A 21,415-nucleotide genomic window follows, 5' to 3' on the forward strand; every position below is an offset into this window, starting at 1 on the left:
GGCATGGGTCCCAAGCCCACTACAGAGAGATGATCCACTCTGAGACCGCTTTAACTGCCCCTGGATCGATGCCGGCAGGGATGTAGCCGGGGGGGGATCTTGGGGTCCGGACCCCCCCCCTTCCATTAGAAAAATGAATGGTGTGTGCTGCTGCGCCGCTGCACCCAAGCCCCATTATAATGGTGGCACTTAGTCTGGACCCCCCCCTTCCTAAAATCCTGGCTACGTCCCTGATGCCGGGGAATTCTGGGAAAGGTAGTAGTGTTTGTGAGACACTGAGCCTCCTCTTGTCAGAGAGATCTGGGGCCACACACAAACTACAGTTCCCAAATTATTATTTGAGGATCATCATCATCATCATCTACGATTCCCAAATTATTAATTGGAAATTATTATTATTATTATCAATGGTAAACTACAATTTACAAATTATTAATTGAGAATAATAATAACAACAATATTTAGGATACAGTTCCCAAATTCTTAATTGGGAATAATAATAATAATAATGACAATAAACTACAATTCCCAAATTATTAATTGAGAATAATAATAATTATTATTATTACTACTAATAGACCACAATTCCCAAATTATTATTTGGGAATAATAAGTCATCTCTGATTTACGGCAACTCTAGGCAACCCTATCATGGGTTTTCTTGGCAAGTTTCTTCAGAAGGGGTTTGCCCTTATCTTTCTTTGAGGTAGAGAGAGTATGTCTCACCCAAGGTCACCCCGTGAGGGTCCCATGGCTGAGTGGGATTCAAACCCTGGCCTCCAGAGTCATCATCTAACACTCAAACCACTACACACATCTCAGTACCTTTGACACTCCTGAGCAAAAGATGTACCATATGTTTTCATAGACTTGTCTGGTATGAACTCATACATCTGAGGCAGTAGACTAAGGCTGCGGCATCTGCCCTGCAGAAACAATACAGTTTGACACCACTTTAAAGGCCATGGCTCAATGCTGTGGAATTATGGGGTGTGTAGTTTGTTGTGGCGTCAAAGCTCTCTGAAGGCTAAAGGCTAACTCTCACAAAACTACAAATCCCAGAATTCCATAGCACTGAGCCATGGCAGTTAAAGTGGTGTCAGACTGTATAAATGTCTGCATTGTAGATGCAGATCACGTTGATGTAAGCATACGTACTATGATGTCTTTTACTCAGTCTCAAAGGTACTACAAGATCCCTTTTGCATACTTGGGCAGATCACACACTCTCAGCCTCAGAAAATCCCATGGTAAACCCACCATAAGTCAAAAAACAACTTGAAGACACACTGCAGCAAATGAGGCCCCAGGTTTTCCCCTGAACTCCGCAAAGCCTCCAGGTACAGATTTTAGATAATGAAATCTGCAATTTATTCATTTAGTGTATTTATATTCCACCCTCCAGCCAAAAAGGCTCCCAGGGAGGCTTACAAATTCCTACTTTGATAGTCCCCTGCTCTCAGGTTTACAATCTAAACAAGACACGAAACATAAGGAAAAGGGAATGGCGGAGCAGGGGGAATAAGAGTCTGTTTCATGAATTCTACAGTTAGCCAGGAGTGTTGGCCAGTTTTGTTTCTGTTTGGTTATAATATGTACATTGCTTAAAATGACATGGTTCATGTCCTACTTTTGTATTTAAGTAGTTTCTTGTCTTTCCTTATGCTAAGGTTCCTTGAGAACTTTGTGATGGAATGGCACACAAATGTCACAAATGAAATAAAACAGCTAAGTATGGTGTTAAATGGGGATAACAGTTCAGCAGCAGAGCACATACTTTGCATGCAGAATCAGAGGTGTATTATGCAAAAGGTCTCAAGGTCCAAGTCTCTGGGAAAGGAGTCCTTTTTTAAATGTTATGTAAGTCTGTGGGCACTTCAAAACCATTTCACCGTTGTTGGTAAACTGGGTTCCTTTCAGGCTGGGATTCTTTCTTTTGTAACCAACATCCATAACATAAGACATCTGTTTATACAACACAGGTGGTTTCTTCAAAAAGTTACTTATTGTAATGTGTTTTAAAGATTATGCTAATGTGTTTTTTTAAAAAATGTTTTTCTCTCTTTACTGTTTTAATTGGGGTTGTTGTTTTTTAAGTCGGTCATCCCATTGGGAGCCCATGTGGCCTGGGAGGCAAGAGAGAAATACTTTAAATAAAACAAAATAACATATGTATCCTGTTCCATAAAGTACTCCAGGTTTCTTTTCTTTTATAGTAGTTATAGTGTGAATATAAAATGACCAAAAAGACACACAAAAACCATTTAAATACTATACAACACATGAAGCTGAAAGCCCTCCTAGGAATGGCAACGCCATGCTCCTTAGTCCTTCTTAGGAGGGAGGACATGCTGGGGATTCCTTCTTGGCCAAGAGGCTGAAAGGGAGGGCAGGTCTCCTAATTAACTAGTGAAAAGGGCTACTGTTCTATACATTATTTTTTCACTTATCCTTGTACAGACTCATGATGAATGCTCATTGTATATCTAGTTTGCTGTATAACTCTGTTCCTGTCACTGAGTTAAGCTGTCTGTTCTCCTCTGTTGGCAAATTCTCAAAGACAGGGACAAATCACTGCCTTAATCAAGAAACGGGCAACTGGCATTGAGACCAGCAACTTGGAATGATACTTAGCTCTGCTTGAGTTTACAGCAACGCTAAAAGAGAGTGAGCATGAAAGTGGAAGCAGCAGTTAGGAGCATGTTGCACAAAGAGTGCAGCTGATGTATCAGGAAACGTATTGTATGTGCACAGATGGGAAAGCTATTATATGCCATGGTAGCGTTGTATCCAGTTAGCCTTTGAAGAGACAGACGGTCAGTTTGGGACTGCAACAATGAAATGCCCTAACTGATGCTCAACACACACTGCATGCCACTTTTGTGGGGAATCAATGAGGTATATAACATGGAATGGGCAGCAGGGGCTGCCACCTGCAATTTCCCTCTTCGGGATGGCATTTTTCTCCTTTTTAACATGGATAGAGTCTGCCATCTACTGGGTGAAATGTTGGGTATGTATTCAGAGCCAGCATGGTATACTGGTTTGAGTGTTGGACTAGGATACTGGGGAACCAGGGTTTGAACCCCTGCTGGGAGATGGAAACCCACTGGGTGACCTTGGGCAAGGCACACTTTCTCAGCTTTAAAGGACGGCAAAGGCAATCCTCCTCTGAACAAATTTGCCAAGAAAATCCTGTGATAGGGGCACTTTTTGTTGTTGTGTGCCTTCAAGTCATTTCTGTCTTATGACAATCCTAGAAAACCCCATGCCATAGGGTTGCCATAAGTTATTTCTGACTTATCATTGGGTTTTCTTAGGTCACCATAAGACAGAAATGACTTGAAGGCAGATAACAACAACAAAGTATCTGCCATCTACTGGGTGGAATTTGATTCATGTCTGGCATTTATTACCAGTGGTAAAGAAGGGACAGTGAGTTAAATTTCCAAGTCAGCTATCCAGTTTCTGGTGTGGTATGCAAAAGAATAAGCAATTCAGCATTTCAGCTATGAAGCTGCTGCGATTGCTATTGTTCATCAAGATGCTGAATATGGAAAATGAAAATAAAACTAGGGAATCTTGCTGTAATTGAGGCAAGGAGATTTCAAACCCACTGGGAGAACCACTCTTGGGAAGTGGTTTGAGTCTGGGTTTAAGTAATTTCATAGAGTCAGGGTGTCTAGACATCCTTCTTTCCCAGGACATTTCAACTTCCCACCCAGGAGGAATTCCAAAATGTACTCCATTTTGAGCATGACTAGGGTCCAAAACACACTGCAGAAATAATCCAGACTGCTTTAACTGCCCTGGCTCAATGCTAGGGAAGTCTTGGAACTGTAGTTTTGTGAGACATATAGCCCTTCTCTGTCAGAGAGCTCTGGTGCCACAATAAACTACAATTCCCAGGATTCCCTAGCAATGAGCCAGGGCAGTTCAATGATCTCAAACTGGATTGTTTCTGCAGTCTATTTTGGACCTAACAGGAATGTATGTTTATATGCATGTTTTTAGCTTTTATTTTGTAACATTCTCCATTTTTCTTGAATGTCCTCAATTTTGAGCCCTGGAAGTCTCTAGATGTCCTTTGGCCAGTAACTTTCTGCTTGACTGGCTCACAGCATTGTTTTGAGGATTATGTGGGGAGGAGAAGAGACATGTATGGCACCTTGAGCTTACTACATATTTTGGCTCAGCCAGTAATCAGAATGAAGAATTAAGTTTCCAATCAGAAAACTACTAATTTGTTTGTTTGTTTTATGTTTATCCTTCCTTTTCCCTAAATTGGACCCAAAGTAGGTCACAAAACATACTAAAAACAAACAAACAAACAAAAAACAAATCTAGAACTTGGAAGAACAGCTAAGAAAATTAATTCCTCAAGTGTAAAGAGATAGAATTGGATTTTTGAATGGTTGTGAAAGCTGGAAAATGAAGAAAGCTGATAGGAAAAAAATCAACTGATTTGAAATGTGGTGCTGGAGAAGAGTTCTGCATATACTGCCAAAAAAAAAAAAAAAAGGAAAGAAAGAAAGAAAGAAAGAGAAAGATCAAAGGGTTCTAGAGCAAATCAGGCTTGGACTCTCCCTAGTAGCTAAAATGACAAAAATAAGACTGGCAGGTTTTGACCATATCATGAGAAGACATAACTCACTAGAAAAGTCAATAATGTTTGATAAGGAAAAGTTCCCACTGCAGATGAATAGACTCAATCAAGGAAGCCACAGCCGTGAGTTTGCAAGGGCTGAGCAGGGCTGCTGAGGATAGAGTGAGTTGGAGGTCTCTCATTCATAGGGTGGCCATAAGTCAAAGTGGACTTGACAGCAGTTAACAACAACAAAGAATTGATGAGGAGATAATTAAGTGTGCTATACAAAACATACTTCTCCAGGTGTGTCTCTGAGTAACTTCTAATGACTATGGTACAACTGCACTGATTATTCATTATTCTGAAATGCCCAGTCTTCCAAGGCAGGTTTGAAGGCATGTGCCTATCAACCTGATATATGCGCATAACAAGTATGTGTGTCTGTATCACAGTCTGCCCTAGAACTCAGGCAGGTCTTGTGTTGATCAGTATTAGGCAGCTGCTTGGGAATAAAAGGAACCAGCTAGCGATTGTCCTTGCAACTAACTGAATTGCTTTCTTTCCCTCCTCTCTAAAAATTACTTGGCAATGGGTGACTCAAATGATCCAGGATACATTTGTATCTTTGAAGGTCCAAACAGAAAACCAAATCCAGTCCAATGACTGTAAACTTATCAAAGTGGTGCAAAGAGGAGGATGGATAATAAAATAAGAAAACAAATCCTGAAACCAGCAGTGTTGATTTATCAGAGAGCAGGCGAATGGATGTTAAGGTTCCCTTACTAGCTCTCTGCTTAGCATCCTGCATTGGCCAGGAAGTATGCATAATGCAATATACTGTACAAACGGTGGGCAAATGTAACACAGGCCAACTTGCACTCCTGTATCCTTCCTCCTCCCATGGCCTCAGCATCACAATTTCAGTTAAAAATTAGACAAAAATGTAATCCAAAAGTGACTAGAAGTCTAATTCTAGTCAGTACATCTTCTAACCAATTTTTGAGGTTTGGGGACTTTGAAGTGGGAAGCACCTCTTCAAGAGTAGCAGTTTACCATTGTGGAACAAGAGAGGGGAGTGGGGCTTTTACCCCCATCAAAATAGTTAGAGTTTAGAAGGGGGGAGGCTTTAGAGTTGTCAGATGGGGCTCAAGGGGTTATGAAAAAGGGATTGTGGGTTACATGTAGGTCATAGCATACATTTTCTCTCTCCTTGTACTGTGATACCACAGGAGAGATGAGAAGGCAATAGAGATGTAGACCTGTTGGATTTGTGGCAATTATATGCCTCCCATAACACGTATTTGTGTTTTTTTTTTAATTACACATTTTAATTACAATTAAACTGTTAAACCTGATTTAAAATGAATAGAATTAGGTGCCCTTACACTTCTCAGGACTGTTTCCATTGCAGTAATTTTGAACAGAGCTGCATTACTCAACTGTCCCACAAGTATTAATTTATTTTGCTTTGGGGGAAAAGCCTAAAATTATTAAATCATCATTAATTGCTGCTGATATGAAAGGCCACTGTGCTTATTCTGCATACTTTGGAACTCTAACTGAATCATCACAGACTGTAATTTTTGCATGCCATTACTTTAAGCACATTTTTCCTGTACAGCACAGAAGCTAAAAGATAGACAGTTAGAAGTGTGTAAGACACAACGTAAGTACAATATCTCCAGCTAATGAATAGACAGTCCATACACATGGGCATAGAGCAACTACTTACCTTTTAGCTTGTAAATGCAAATATTATCAACAGAAGGATTATGTGAGAACAATATTTCCATGCATCTGATGCATCTGATTTAGTCCATGAAAGCTAGCAACACAAGGAATGCCTTAATTTTTCAGGATGTCAATAGACACTTTGTTATTTTTGCTGCAACAGACTAACACAGCTGCCCTAGAAGATTTTGCTAGGCTGGAATCAGAAAATGTTACAATGTAAGAACAATAAATCTCAAACCAAATACAGCTGATAAAACAGAATATTTTCTGCTGCTGTTAGACAACAAACACACTAAAATGCCAGTGTAAATGTCTAACAAACAAAATAAAACCCCAAAGTAAACATTACTGGAACCACCACATCTGTCAGGCGTTTTTAGGTTTTTTGAGGTTATACATGTTTGTCTTAGCAAAGGCTTTAGTAGCTATGGATATTCTGAACAATATTACTTCTTAAAATAAAATAAAAAGTAATATCGCTGTAGAGTGTTATGTTTCATTGCCTTTTCCTTTCCTATGATGTCATCTTCCACTATTAGATAACTAAATAAGATGCTGGATGGCCATCAGTTGGGGGTGCTTTGGGTATTCCTGCATGGCAAGGGGTTGGACCTGGTGGCCCTTGAGGTCTCTTCTGTCCTGTTTTGCCCTTGAGAGGCTAGCCAAACTCTCAGTCCACTTTCAGCATTTGTCTCTCCAAGTTGTTGGTAACAAAATCAATGGTCATATAATCAATTCCAGGTTTGTAACAGTCAGTCCAGTACAGCAGGTTCAAAGAGAGAATCTGAAAAAGTAGTCCAGGTCTGAGCAGCGTTCCAGGTACTCAGTCCAGGTTGAAGACAACAGCAAGGCATTTCTTGAACACAAAGGATGGTTATTGACCATGGACCCAGAGAGGTGCTAGGATATTTATAGCTTATCTGGGTTTTGTAGGTGCTCTGTTAGCAACCTGCTTCCTCCTTAACCACAGAAAATGCTGTTGTCTCTCTTTTTCCTGGCATCTCTCTGTGGAAGTAAGCACTGGTAAGTCTGGCTTCAGTGGAGGAAAATTTTGCTCCCAGGAACTTTACCTCCAGAGGCTGTTGGAGTGGCTGCAGTTCTGGCATGTCCCCTGGGCTCTCCGCCTTTTTCTCAGACTTAAGAGGACATCCTGGCTCCAGCATATCTTCCATCTCTATGAGTCTATGATTCTACATCTTGGATTGAAGACTGGCAACATATGCCAGGTGGTATAGGCTATATTTCAGAGGAAGGATCCAGTGACATATTCAAGTCATTTAGCCCAAGTCTCAAGTCAAGTCTGAAATCTCTCTGTTCAAGTCTCAAGTCTTGATACTTTCCTTAAAAGTATCTTGCAAGGACTTGAGATTCCTCACGTTCTTGCAAGTTATTTTCCAGTCACGTCTCAAGTCTGGGACCCAATTTTTAATACAAAAATAGGAAGTGAGATGCGTTTCTTGGAGGGAACAGCAAACACATTAGGCAATGGGGTTGAGGCAGGGGTTGAAGTCAGCTCAGCAGCCTGTCCCTGCGGCACATCAGAGCAGCCTTCTAACACTTTTCAAAAGCTTTAGAAGGACACTTTCATCTCAAGCCCATTGCCTAACACATTTGCTGTTCCCTTCCAAGAAATACGCCCTGCACTATGGGGGCATGTGCCTACTGCTTGAAGTGAATGGCACCAGCAAGTCAATTGCTAAAAATATACAAGTCTCAAGTCAAGTACGTAAAATCAAGTCAGTGTATGATTTTTACCAAGTCAAGTTCCACCTCAACATTAGGAAGAGCTTCTTGAGAGTAAGGGCTGTTCGACAGTGGAACACATTCCCTTGGAGAGTGGTGGAGTCTCCTTCTTCGGAGATCTTTAAATAGAGGTAGGAAGGCCATGTCGGGAGTGCTTTGATTGTGTATTCCTGCATGGCAGGGGCTTGGACTGGATGGGCCTTGAGGTCTCTTCCAGCTCTGTGATTCTAAGTCCAAGCCAAGTCAATGAAGCGACTTAAGTCAATTGAATAGAGGCTACATCACTGAAAGGAACTGGCAAAACCACCTCTGAATATTCCTTGCCTCAGAAAACCCTGTGAAATTCATGGGGTTGCCATAATTCTGTAGGCGACTTGAAGACAGACTGACAAACACACACAACCACATTACCACACTACACTTATAGTTTATTTTATTGCTTCTAATTTAATATATATATAGTGTGGTGTCATAGTTTTTTTTAATAAAACGTAAGATTTTTTTTCTTAGGGTTTAAGTTTAAATAAATATAAGAGCAGATTATCTGATAGATGCTTATGTGAAGATCACAGCAGTTGAGGAAGGACAAGGAGATCAAGCAGTTTGATTGTATAGCTTAAAATATTAATTGTAGAGAATATCTCAGCAGAGGAGATGATATGCTATTGTTGTGCTTTTGTATTTATGTGGTTTTTGTTTTGTTTGTTTTTCTTTCTTTTTGCTTGTTTTGTTTACTTGTTTGTATATTTTAAAAAATAATAGAGTGCGTTTAATAAAATGTATATTTTTAAAAAGTATAGTAACAAAGAGTGTAGTAAAATCTTACATTTTACAATTAAAAACCCATGACACCACACTACACTCTTATTACAGCACTGCTGTTCTACTTTAAAAGCTCTGGCTGCCTCCCTGTTGCATTCTGGGATTTGCAGTTTAAACGAGGGGCATTTAGAATTCTCAGCCAGAGAGCAATTAAGCCTCACTGAACTACAAAACCCAGAATGCAACAGGAGGCAGCCGAGCACTGTAACAAACACACACCAAGCAGCAGCCCTTTCTCCGTTTCAGCTGCAATACCCGCCTGCGACCCCTAGGCGTCGCTGTAGAACCTCTCTCTTTGTTCTCAGAACAAACCGCTCCCTCAGCCTCTTCCTTTCTACTCTCTTTCTCCCCCCCGTTTGCTGAAGATGACACAATCGGAGCACGCGCAGAACGTTCTGTGGCCCTTCCTCCGTTCCAAAGCGGCGACGGCGCTGGCGCTGTGGCTGCAGGGTCCCCGGATGTAGCCATTGGAACACCCCCCGCATTTGGGACTTGGAAGGAGCGGGGCGCGCGTCTCCCAAGCGGTCGGGAAAGACCATTGCGGGGCTAAAGAGGGGGGTGAGGCCTAGTTGAGGAGAAAAGAGAGGCGGGGGGGATTTACTGTTGGAGGCTGCGGAGGCCGTCCCTTTTCTGTGCCCGTCGTTCCCCGAAGGCTGAGGGCGATGAGCAACTCGAGGAACAACCGCGTGATGGTGGAGGGGGTCGGGGCGCGGGTGGTGCGGGGCCCCGACTGGAAGTGGGGGAAGCAGGACGGCGGCGAGGGCCACGTCGGCACCGTCCGCACCTTCGAGAGCCCCGAGGAAGTGGTGGTGGTCTGGGACAACGGCACCGCCGCCAACTACCGCTGCTCCGGCGCCTACGACCTCCGCATCCTCGACAGCGCCCCCACAGGTGAGCCGGGAAGAGGCGGCCCCGCCAGGCACCGGGACACCGGCCCTTCCTCCCTCCCTCCCTCAGCAGCAGAGACAGGGGAAGAAGGAGATCCCAGTCCGACCTGGGGCTTGGATATAAGCCTCCTTTTAGTCCCTGTGGGGTTGCTCCCCATTAAGAGCTGAGCCTTTTAGGGTCCCTCGTCTACACTGCAGAAATAACGCAGTTTGACACCACTTTAAGCACTGAAGCGCCATCCTATACAGCCCTGTTTACAAGGCCTTGAGCCTTCCCCGCCAAAGTGTTCCGCTGCCTCAAAAATGCCATGACTCACAGCACTCCAGACATGCCCAAGCCCCCCTCCTCCGCTGCCCTGCTTAGGAGCCTTGTAGATTCAGCAAAGTACACACAACCACAACAAACCACAAATGCCAGGGTTCTGTAGTTCCAAGCAGTGTCCAAGTGCCTTATGTCCCTGACCAACCGCAGAATTAATTTACATACTGTACTTGTTTTACTTCTATGCCCCTTTCTGCTTTAACTGCCGTCCATGGCTCTGTCCTGTGGGATCCTTGGATTTGTAGTTTGTTGGGGTTTGGGGTAGTTGGATAAATCTACAAGACCTAAGTAAAGCATTGGAGGACAGGGGGGCTTGGAAGTACCTTGTATACAGGGTCACCATAAGTTGAAGGCAGCTAACAGTGACAGTAAGTGGCCCTAGAGCTCTCTGACAGAGAAGGGTAAATAACCCACAAAACTACAAACCCCAGAATTCCATAGTACTGAGGTGTCAAACTCCATGAATTCTGCAGTGTAGATGCAGCCCTAGAAGTGGACCTTAGTGTTGGTAACTCTTAAGACAAATTCCTTTGATGTAGTGGAAGAAAGACTATAAATCTAACATTTGGAGAACATTTCAGTGAATGAGTTTTCATTTTCGGTGAGGGGAGGGATTTCTTTCCCTTTAAACTGGGGGGAATATCATGTGACCCTCCAGATGTTGCTGTTTTGCAATCCCCAGCATTCCCCACCATTGGTGGCTATGATGGGTGGCAGTCTAGCAGCAACTGGAGGGCTGCATGATTCCCACATCTGGAGTAATTCCTTCTGGGAATGAGATTTTGCCATGAAGTCCTATACATCTCCATTCAACAGAAGATATCCTCCCAGTACTGTATTCCACAGGGCTTCAAGATTTTATTCAGTCCAAGGCTGCCCTTGGACTGTATAAAATGCATTGAAAACGAGTTTCCTTTGCTGTTATGTTATAGTCTCTGTTGTAACGGAAGACATGCGTTGACTTCGTAGGTATGGCTACAGCAACCTGTAAAAACTTTTTATTGGTTGACAAAGAGAGAGTAGGATTTGGTAGCCTTTTCTCTTTCTGGCGACTTGGTCAATATATTGCTGATTTGTCTTATTTTTAATTTGCTGACAGCTATGGAAAGTGTAGTCCAGTACTGTATTTGAATTCTGCTTAGCCAAAGAATGTATCCGTTGCACTATTTTAAACATCAAGGCGTTGTCATTTTAAAATCACAAGGGAATGTTAATGGAAAATGCTTGTTTTTAAACAAAGGAACAGTGATTGTAACAGTTCATAAAGTGCAACAAAATTTAGAATCCCACGTTGTAGTGATACCTTTATTGAGACAACAAAAATGTCCAAAGTACATCACACTAACTTTCAAAGCTTCACTGGCTTCTTCTTTAGGCAAAAGATAGATGCAAAAATAATGCAGGGGAAAGAAAGTGTGTGATGTTGTTGTTAGGGCATCTATATTGTAGATTGTGGGGGTATAGAAAGCATGTGCAGATATAAAGTGAGGCTTGTTTGGCCATAAGCAGAGTCAGAACAAAGGCAAAATGACAAACTGTTTCTCCCCAGTAAACAGTGACAAGCAACAACAGATGATTCATGGTTTGCTGCTCAAAATTATTAACATATTTCTACCTTCAACTTAATTTTAATTCACCTTATTTGTGTTAGATTTTAGTGGAGCCCAATCCTATGTACAATTACTTGGAAGTTTCTACTGAGTTAGTAGGATTTCTAAGATCTTAGTAGGATTTCTAAGATGGTGTATGAGTGGTTCTTAACAGCGAGGAATATCTGTGTCAAAATGATAATATCACCTACATGGGATAGTTCTATCACTTCATAAAACCATTGTCAAATTGAAAGGACATAATCTGTGTATGCCTTTAAGGATACTGATTCACTCTGTTGTAACAGATGGTCAGTGCTATCATGAGAATTATTCACCTGTTAGCAAAGAGGGTAAGCGGGAAACAAGTGTTTCAATAAGAGATTTGCGTTTACATTGTCGTTAGCTATATTGTGCTGTGGAACATTTGCTATTTCTAAAATGTATTGCTCCGTTAAATTTATCAACATAATCAATACTAATACACCGTCAGTCAAATGAAATAGTTTTAAAATTCTAAATGTATTTGCAACAGTTACTGAGATATGTTGAAATTACATGTGTTAACAGTCTTTATTACATTCATGGTTTTCCCCTAATATTTGGACAATTTAAGGGAAATGAATTCTACAACTACATGGAAGAATGGTTCGCTGAACTGAATGGGGCTTACTCCTAAACTGAATTGCACTGCTTACTGTATGTGCTTTAAAAGTCATATATAATTCTATTTAAAAGTAAGCCCCATTCAGTTCAGCGAACCATTCTTCCATGTAGTTGTTTGATTGCAGTCGATAAGTGTACTTTTCCAATCAAATATTTCATTTTTGGCTTTTAGCGAAAGCTTCTGAAATACTTATGTAAAATGTAAACTTAACAGTTAACTTGAATAAGTTTTATTGAGTAGACATAGTTTCTGAATTTGTTTATTTTTGTTAATTTAGAAGATTGGAATTTTTTTAGTAAACTTTCCCAACTCCAGCAAATTAAAATCACTATGGGGACTCCAGTTGGAACTTATAATTTAGTTTAGGTCAACAGTATTGCCATTGAATTACTGTGTCAATATTAATTGGAGCTGAATGGAAAAGCAGTGTATGAGAGACCAGCTGGTAGGCATCTGCCTGCTTTATCTTTTCCTTTGCCGTGGGTGATGCTGAATGCCTATATCTTATCAAGTCCAGGTTTGTGAAGTTTGCCAGAATAATAACATTAATGGATCTACATTGCTTAAAAAAATACACTGTTTAGTGTGTTGACTGACTTTATATTTCACTACGTACTTGTTAAGTAAAAACAGTGTGACACTATTTGAGAATGAGTACTAAATACTGCAAGAAACTGATTCTGAAATGAATTGTCAAAGGATACTTGGGACATCAGTTTCTTCACATGTGAAGATCCATTTGAGCACTAGGTTAACCAATCACTTTTCTAGAGGCTTAAACTGAAAAGTGAAAGGGACTGTCATCCTGTGGTAGATGCACTTTCTATGGAAAATGTTATAGTTTCATTATTCCCCTCCCACATTGCAGGTTAAATTTTAACTGTTAAAAGATATTGTGTAGTAGGCTGGAACTGATGCTTTAAAGTCCAAATACAAAAAAACTTGGCCTTTCAAAATCAGTGTCTGTCTGAATAAAAGAGTGTTTTATAGTGTAATAGTATCTATTCTAATTGTAATTGTACTCTTATTTAACTAGAAGGAGCATTTTACTGAACTTGATTCCAAAAGCAAAGTGTTAATGTATCTTATTTATTTGATATCTTTGACTCCTTGGTGGGAACAGTGGTACTGTTGCTTACAATATTTTCTCATTAGGATTATGTGTACAGCTTCTACATTCCTGTGTAGCTCTAGTTTAAAAAGACAGAGACTTGAGTGGTCATAGGAATTTATGGATTGCATTTGTGCAACCTCTGAGAAAACAGAACTGCTTGCATAACTGTTCCTATACTTGTGTAGTATTCCCTTAGGATTCCACTTTTTTGTGTATCCCTGCCTATATATATATGTACAACAAAGTATTATACTAATAGTACTCCTTTCCACAGGAATTAAGCACGATGGAACAATGTGTGATACTTGTCGCCAACAACCAATAATTGGTATTCGATGGAAATGTGCAGAATGCACAAATTATGATTTATGTACAGTGTGTTATCATGGGGATAAGCATCATCTGAGACATCGGTTTTATAGAATAACTACCCCAGGAAGTGAAAGGTAAGTTTTACATTCACACTTTAACAAACAAAAATGTCTGTATTATCGGTCAGGAATAGTCTCAGCACCACTTAAAATGCTGAAGGTGTTCAGTAAATTGAAATGCAAGTTGCTTTTTAAAAAAATGTTAATAATAATTAATTAATTTCTGAAAATGAGAGATTATATTGAAGAGATTATATTGAACAGTTTATTTTTTATCTGGCTTTTAAATATATATATAATTCAATATTACATTTTAGGGTATTACTGGAATCCCGTCGTAAATCAAAGAAAATCACTGCAAGGGGAATCTTCACAAGTGCCAGGGTAGTACGAGGAGTTGATTGGCAGTGGGAAGATCAGGATGGTGGCAATGGACGTAGGGGCAAAGTAAGAGTTCAGAGTATCTATGTTTATTCCTATGTCTTTGATGAATAATTTGGCTAGGTATCAACTACAGATGGTGGGTGAAAACAATGGTTCATATTTTTTTTGGTCCATCCTTGGAGGCTTCTAGATACAGATGAATTCCTGATATGTCTAGGAGATTTTCTCACTGATATGTCTATCAGTCCTGCCAAGGTCCTTGCATACCTCTGAAATGGGTATTGAAGTAGTTTGCTCTGATAAGCTATTCTGATTTGTAGAGAGCATGTAATAATTGGTTGGACTGGATGGCCCTAGTGGTCTCTTCCAACTCTATGATTCTATGATTCTATGATAATTTCTTGGTATACAGTGCGCCCGCGTTATACGCGGACGCACTATACGTGGCAGTCAGCATATGCTGAAAGCCACAAGGGAGCTGTGTGGGGCGCAAGGGGCAGCGTGTCCCATTTAGATGAATGGGGCATGCATCTGAGGCGCACGTGTGCCCCCGTGCCACCACTTCATGCACAAGCCCCATTACTTTCAATGGGGCTCAAGCATATGCGTTTTTTTACACGGTGGGGTCCGGAACGGATTCCCTGTGTAAAAAAAGGGCACACTGTACTGAGATGCTGATAGAAATGAAATTAGTGGTGGTTCACTGTAACTAACATCCAGTACCTGTTCCCGTCATGTTTAGGGCAAAACCAAAGATAGCTGTAGTCAGTGTTCCATTTGGTGCTGTTAATAATGGATATATTTCAGCTTGTGCAGCTTCTGGACATGGAGATACTACGTCATAGTTATTGGCCTTTCAAAAATATTCTTGATCCTTGCCTTTCATTGTTAATTCTTTGGGTGTTTTGACTACTTGAGTCATAGAGATACATATCTCAGAAAAGGTGTGGTGTCCTCATTTTGGGGTAAGATTGTGGAACACATAATAGCCTTGCAACTGAAGGTGGTACTGGATGTTACAGATTGCTTGTATCTATTGACTCTCAGAAACCTCAGCCAGCTTCTTGAGAAAATTGGGAGAGTTGAAACCCAAAACAACTAGAAGATGAAAGTTGAGAACCACTGCTTTGGGGGCTTAATGAGATACTCCTGAATTTTTCAGTGGGTTTTAGTACTATTGACTATGGCATATTTTAGGGATCGCCTGCCAAATTGGAACTTGGGACCACTTTATTTCCACTTCTTTCTGGAGTGTTGATAAGAGGTTCATGCTACAGGATGGATGCTCCACCTGTGGCCTTTAGCTTACAGTTTTTTGAAAAGAATTCAAAGATATAGCCGTGTTAGTCTGTAGAATCAGTATGTAGAGAAATCTTGTAGCACCTTTGAGACTAACTGAACGAAAGAAATTGGCAGCACATGCTTTTGTAGACTTCAGTCTACTTCTTCAGATGTATTTGGTAGAGTTACATCTGAGGAAGTAGACTGAAGTCTACAAAAGCTCATTCTACCAATTCCTTTCTTTCAGTTAGTCTCAAAGGTGCTACAGATCTCTCTGTGTACAGTTTACTGAAAAGTTCCATGTTGTCATCTACACTTGGAAACATCTGTATCAAGTTGCAGGGTGAGGCCACTGGATGTTTGACCTGAGGTATCCTCAACATACTGATAAGTTTACTTCACATTTCTATCTAATTATTCCAGGGAAGCAGTGGACAACCTGTATTGAAATAGATCAGAGCAAACAGGTTGAAGCCTAATCTAGATAAAATGGAAATACTGCTGGTGATGAATTTCTCTGATCTGGATGGACCAGAATTATAGCATTGGGACATTTTTGGGTCCAGGGCTAATCCCAGAAGGACATCATAGTGGGAGTCAATTAAGTCATTCTAGGAAGGGTGTTTCAGAACCCGGGTGCTGGCCACCAGTAATGCTGTCTCTGACGGGCAAAAACTCTTCAGAATTTTAGATAGTGAGAGATTTTTCCATTGTGTGCTACTTGATCCTTTTATCTAGAGATGCCAGGTTTTGTACCTGGGAACTGATACTTGCAAGCACATTCAGACCAATGGTCTGTCTACATAAATGAACATAAATGCAATAGCACCCTCTTGCATGTGTTCTCTAGTATTGAGAGCCAAACTGTCTCTGGTAATAGCCTATTAGTAGAATATAGCCATCATGACTATGAGACATTAATAGCTTTTGAAGAATTAGACTTCCATGTCCACTTTCATTGCAGAATGCTCTCTGACTGAGAGTGCAGTGGTGGAAGTATAACCAATGGTCACTCTAACTAAGTAGCCAGAAGGATTGAAAATTGTTGCTTTGTTGTGTAGTGGTTTGGCCTAACACTTCTGTGACTAAATCATTTGGTTATCATAAAGAAGACACCAAATCAAGCAAGACGGTTTTCAAAAAATTCTTGATTGTTGTTATTTCCTGCCTCAGTCTCTGAGGAGAGGCGGGTAAGAAATAAATACTCACTCTCCATTCAATTAGCTAATATACTAAAGAATAGTTGTAGATTATGGTCATCACAGTGGTCCTTATTATAAGCACTTCCATGTAAATATGGTTATGAATTAACAAGAACAACAACTCATAACCATACTTACACAGAAGTGTTTTTATATTGTTTGTATATCGTCTAATTGAAAAGAGAGTTTGGATGTTAATTTCCTGAGGCAGAACATGCTAATCATATTTGTTTGTAAGCAAGTTTTCTTGGAAACTTCCAGGTATGATTTAGTTGTAACATACCCTGTTGTAAAAATGAAACTGTTAACAACAGAAGTCCTCTTATCCATTCTAAAATGACAGCTAATCATTGGGACTAGAAGGAAGGCCTTTTGGTGGCTGTACCTTTTACATTCCTAACCCAGTGATAGCTGCTTTGCTGCTTGCTTAATCGTCTTTTAGGCCCCATGCAGACAGGTCAAAATAAAGCTGCTTCGGGTCACTTTGGAGGTATGCTGTTTAAATGATGCATGCGTACTAAGAGTATGGAAGCCACGCCAAAGCTATGATCCAGTCCTAAGGAATGGAGCGCAGCTTTGGCGCAGGTTCTGGACTCTTAGTATGCATGCATCATTTAAACAGCATACCTCCAAAGTGACCCGAAGCAGCTTTACTGTATTTTGGTCTGTCTGCATGGGGCCTTAGCCTTCCTTTTTGAGGGTGGATTCCTTAGGTTAAGGGTTTTAGTGCAATTTGAATTAGTTTTTAACTGATGTTTTGATTATTTTATTTTTCTGTTTTGTGTGTGTGTGTGTTTTGTTGCTTCTTTTGATTAATAGCCATGTTTTCTTGTGCATTTTATTTTGCTTTGTCATGGTAGCTACATTGAACTTTTTGAAAAGGTAGAATATAAATGCTGTAAATAAACAGTGAAGGTTAGTGTTCTTATCTGTAGACTGTGGATGAAGGTGATTTACTTTTTGGAAACAGACACATATCCTTCTTCATTTTGCTAGGTAACTGAAATCCAGGACTGGAGTGCATCTAGTCCACACAGTGCAGCATATGTTTTATGGGACAATGGAGCGAAAAACCTCTACAGAGTTGGCTTTGAGGGCATGGTAAGAAGTAAAGCTGTACAAAGAGTAAAACTGCTTCATGAAGGAAGAATAAAATGGCATGTGCTGTGCTATTATCTTCTTTTGTAATATCCTTCTGTCAGTTTGCATGCTATTAGGATCTTCATTGTTCATACAGCTGTAGGGATGGCTTATGCATATGCAGTAGTCTGGTCTCAGTTTAAACATACAGACAAAGTGGGCTTCTGTCTCAGTCTTAACCACAAGTACTTTTGTAAATAGGATGTTTATTTTTGAAAGCAAGATGGACAGAAATGGTTAGATGTGAAGATGGCTAAAAAGTTTTCAATTCCCAGTAATTGTAAATACTGTATGTTCATTATGGTAATTATTTATTTACATACTGTAAGGTAATCTAAGATTTTGCTGGCTGTATGGTGTGCTGGCGGTCTGAGGACTTTGATGAAGTTCCAGTAGACTTTTCATATTAATGTCTGCAAAATCACTACAGAATCTAAAGCAGAAGTGGGCCAAATAATATTTTTTCTTTTCTTAGAAGTATAATTATAGATCAGTTTGGAATATTTATCATTAGAATAAAATATTTAATAAGTTCACGATTCATTAAACAGTAGGAAGATTCCTGATACAGCAATATATGATTACTAGACAAGTGCACTTCTTGGCATTCGTTAAATTGTTATTCTTTTCTTTTGAAACTTGTATTGAATAGAAACCATTGTCTTTCGGTAAACAACCAGTATATTCTAATCAGCTCTCAAATTTCCCCATTTTCTACTTGGAAACAAAATAATCTGCTGATGTAAAAGTTCTTCATTGCTTTGCAAATTGTTTGCTTCTCTTTCTCACGTAACCAAATGCTTGGTTTCTTATAAAACATTTACATGTTCAGTATCAAAATTGAAGTTCTTCTGAAGTTTTGTTTGTATTCCTCTCATATTAGTGTTGTGTATACTTTTCTTCCACTAAATTGTAAAGGAAGCAGTTTTTATTTTCTAAAGAAGTTTATCTGAATACAGCGTGACTTAATTGACCTTTTAATCCTTTTTAAAAGATTTATGTTTTACATGTTCAGGCAAAGCTATGACTTTAAATATTGAGAAGCAATTCAGTCAGCTGCATTCAAGCACATACTTTTTCTAGATATTTGATTCATTTTGAAAAGACTGAATTAGGAAGAGGCAATAAAATAAAAAGAATTTCAGTTAATCTTCGTAAATATAATATCAGATGGATGCAAAACTTACATATGATAATATGGGAGTGCAAATGTACATATTTTCTGCCTCATAGCTGTATATTTAGGAATCTTCTGCTCTTGGAAGTTTCATTTTGAAGTATATTTATCTAACTCAGTGGACAACTTATTATTCTTTTCACCCTGCAATCTGCCAGCACCTCACATTTACTGCTCTGGACCTTTTTTCTCCAAGTAATAAAGAAACAGATCTTTGCTGAGGCCCTTGGTTGGCCTATACACCACCTGTCCCTTTGTTTGCTTCCTTAGTTCCAGATGATATGAATTAAAGGATTCTTCTCTTCCTATTAGCTTCACACTTTAGTGTAATGTGCAGTGAACAACTTTTGTCCAATGGGAATTACTTTAGAGATATCACCAGATGGCTGCTATTCGGGTTAGGAATAACAAGAACAACAGTCAGAGAAGGGAGGACATAGCAGAATTTGTTGCTAGGTGTATTTGCTAGAGTTACTTTTGAAATAAATAGCCTGTGTATCCTGTAAAGGCACAGTGAAAATATAGAATATTGTATTGTGGTGCTGCAGATTACTGTAAAAACAATGCAAAGTATTATTTGTAGATTATTTTAATTTATATGCAAAGAAAGTTTTATTTTGACTTTTTTACAAAACCATAACAGATACGTTAAACTTTAGGAGTATTTTGGGAAACAGTCCTTAATGTGGCATTGTAACTAGAGCAGCAGAGGATGATTACATATCTGAGTTGAATAAGGTCTTTTGTGAACTGAATGTGAATGGAGAGGGAATGTGGCACAAATATATCTGGGATTGGGAAAGAAATGTCTGTTTACAGACATCTCTATATAAACAGGTCCAGGAGTTTCCTTTGAACTGGTATTGCTTTTTTGACACTAGGGCATATATCCCAAACAACATTTAATAAAAAGGGCAGTGAAGAAGAAAGTGTTTTGTAGCTCAGGTCTGCAACTGGGATTGGGTTAGCCCAGTTGTAGTCCTTGAGCTACAAACACTTTCTTCTTCAAGAAAAATTAATTTTAGGAAAGGACCTTTTTATCAGTAGTGCCATCATTATAGGTGGAGTTCAGGGAAGGCACAGCAGGAACTAAATGAGGAAAACCATTCTTGATTTCAAGTCTGTGTCAAGAAAAATACCAACTATGCAAAGGTGTTTACATTTTAAATACTCTGTTCCTTAAATACCTTGATATATGCATTGTATGTATAAAGCTGTTCCACTAAGGCTTGCTTCTGAGTAGACAAGCATAGAATTCAATGTTGCTTAGCTTGCCTAAAAGCTTTTGCACTGAAATTTGAATAAACATGCTTAGAGTTGAGCTGGGCTCTGCAGGCTTAGTGAGAAAATTTTTAAGTGATAAGCATCTGTGCATGTGTATGAATATGCAAGTATGTGCACATATTGTAGTCCCTAGCATACCCTTAATACAGCCCTTTGGTTGAAGACATTTTTGCATCCTTGGCAGAGGGTAAAGCATAGTTCTTCGTGGTCTCTCTGAATCACACAAATGGGTTATTCTGTGCCTGTCCAGTTGGCTTCAGAACTTTCTGGAATCACTAGGGAAGACTTTTTGGCAGTAGCACCTCCCATCCCCTATATAATGCCCCAGTCTTCGTGCCCTTTCTCAATTCCTTTTGTCCAGCTTGAAGGAACTGCATTTTGTAGCAGCTAAAAGAAACTGCATTGGCTACCTTGCCTACTTTTCTTCTTTATAGTTTCTGTGCCTCACACAAATGAGTTTTATGCCTAAATAGTAGATCATCATAGATTACTGTTTGACAGAGCCACTGCAGTGCAAATACCAGTTTAGCAGCAGACAAATAATCTATATTGAGATAGTTAAGGCTAATATTTTCTGTTGTTTTTAGTCAGACCTTAAATGCGTCCAGGATGCAAAAGGAGGGTCCTTCTACCGTGATCACTGTCCAGTACTTGGTGAGTTAGAAGAAATATAAACTGAATTATTTGTATGGTTATTATATATACTTAGAAAGCTTACAAGCTTCAGTGTAGGAAAAATGGTGAGTAGAGAGACACATGATAGAGGTATATAAAAGTATGCATAATGTGAAAAAGAAGGCATTTCTCTAGAAGCTTGGGTCATCTAGTGAAGAGAAATGGTGGAGGTTTAAGGTATAAAAAGGTAATACTGTTTAATACAACACAGAGGTAAAGTATGAAATTCACTGCTACAGAATGGAATGATGGTTTCCAATTTGGATCATTTAAAAGGGGATTGGATAAATCCATGGAAGATGGAGCCATGACTGTCAAAATCACTATGCATCACTTCCCACATCAGAGGCATTATACATTTATATATCAGTTATTGGGGAGTATGAGATAGAAGGTACAGGTGCACTCAGGTCCTGTTGGCAGGCGTCCCTAGGC

The 21,415-nt window shown here is 39.7% G+C and overlaps 1 protein-coding gene across 1 annotated transcript in view; it reads left to right on the plus strand.

The window, feature by feature from the left end:
• The first annotated feature begins 9,290 nt into the window (after nucleotides 1-9,290).
• LOC121917340 (E3 ubiquitin-protein ligase MIB1) overlaps nucleotides 9,291-21,415 on the plus strand; it is a 63,056-nt gene continuing 50,931 nt past the window's right edge. Inside the window, exons 1-5 of the mRNA XM_042443240.1 lie at nucleotides 9,291-9,778; nucleotides 13,741-13,912; nucleotides 14,155-14,284; nucleotides 17,701-17,805; nucleotides 20,893-20,959. Coding sequence (XP_042299174.1) covers nucleotides 9,550-9,778; nucleotides 13,741-13,912; nucleotides 14,155-14,284; nucleotides 17,701-17,805; nucleotides 20,893-20,959 — 703 coding nt within the window. The 5' untranslated portion in view covers nucleotides 9,291-9,549. The remainder of the gene's footprint in view (nucleotides 9,779-13,740; nucleotides 13,913-14,154; nucleotides 14,285-17,700; nucleotides 17,806-20,892; nucleotides 20,960-21,415) is intronic.

The sequence above is a fragment of the Sceloporus undulatus genome, unplaced genomic scaffold (genome assembly GCF_019175285.1).
Source record: "Sceloporus undulatus isolate JIND9_A2432 ecotype Alabama unplaced genomic scaffold, SceUnd_v1.1 scaffold_15, whole genome shotgun sequence".
Lineage (NCBI taxonomy): Eukaryota > Metazoa > Chordata > Lepidosauria > Squamata > Phrynosomatidae > Sceloporus > Sceloporus undulatus.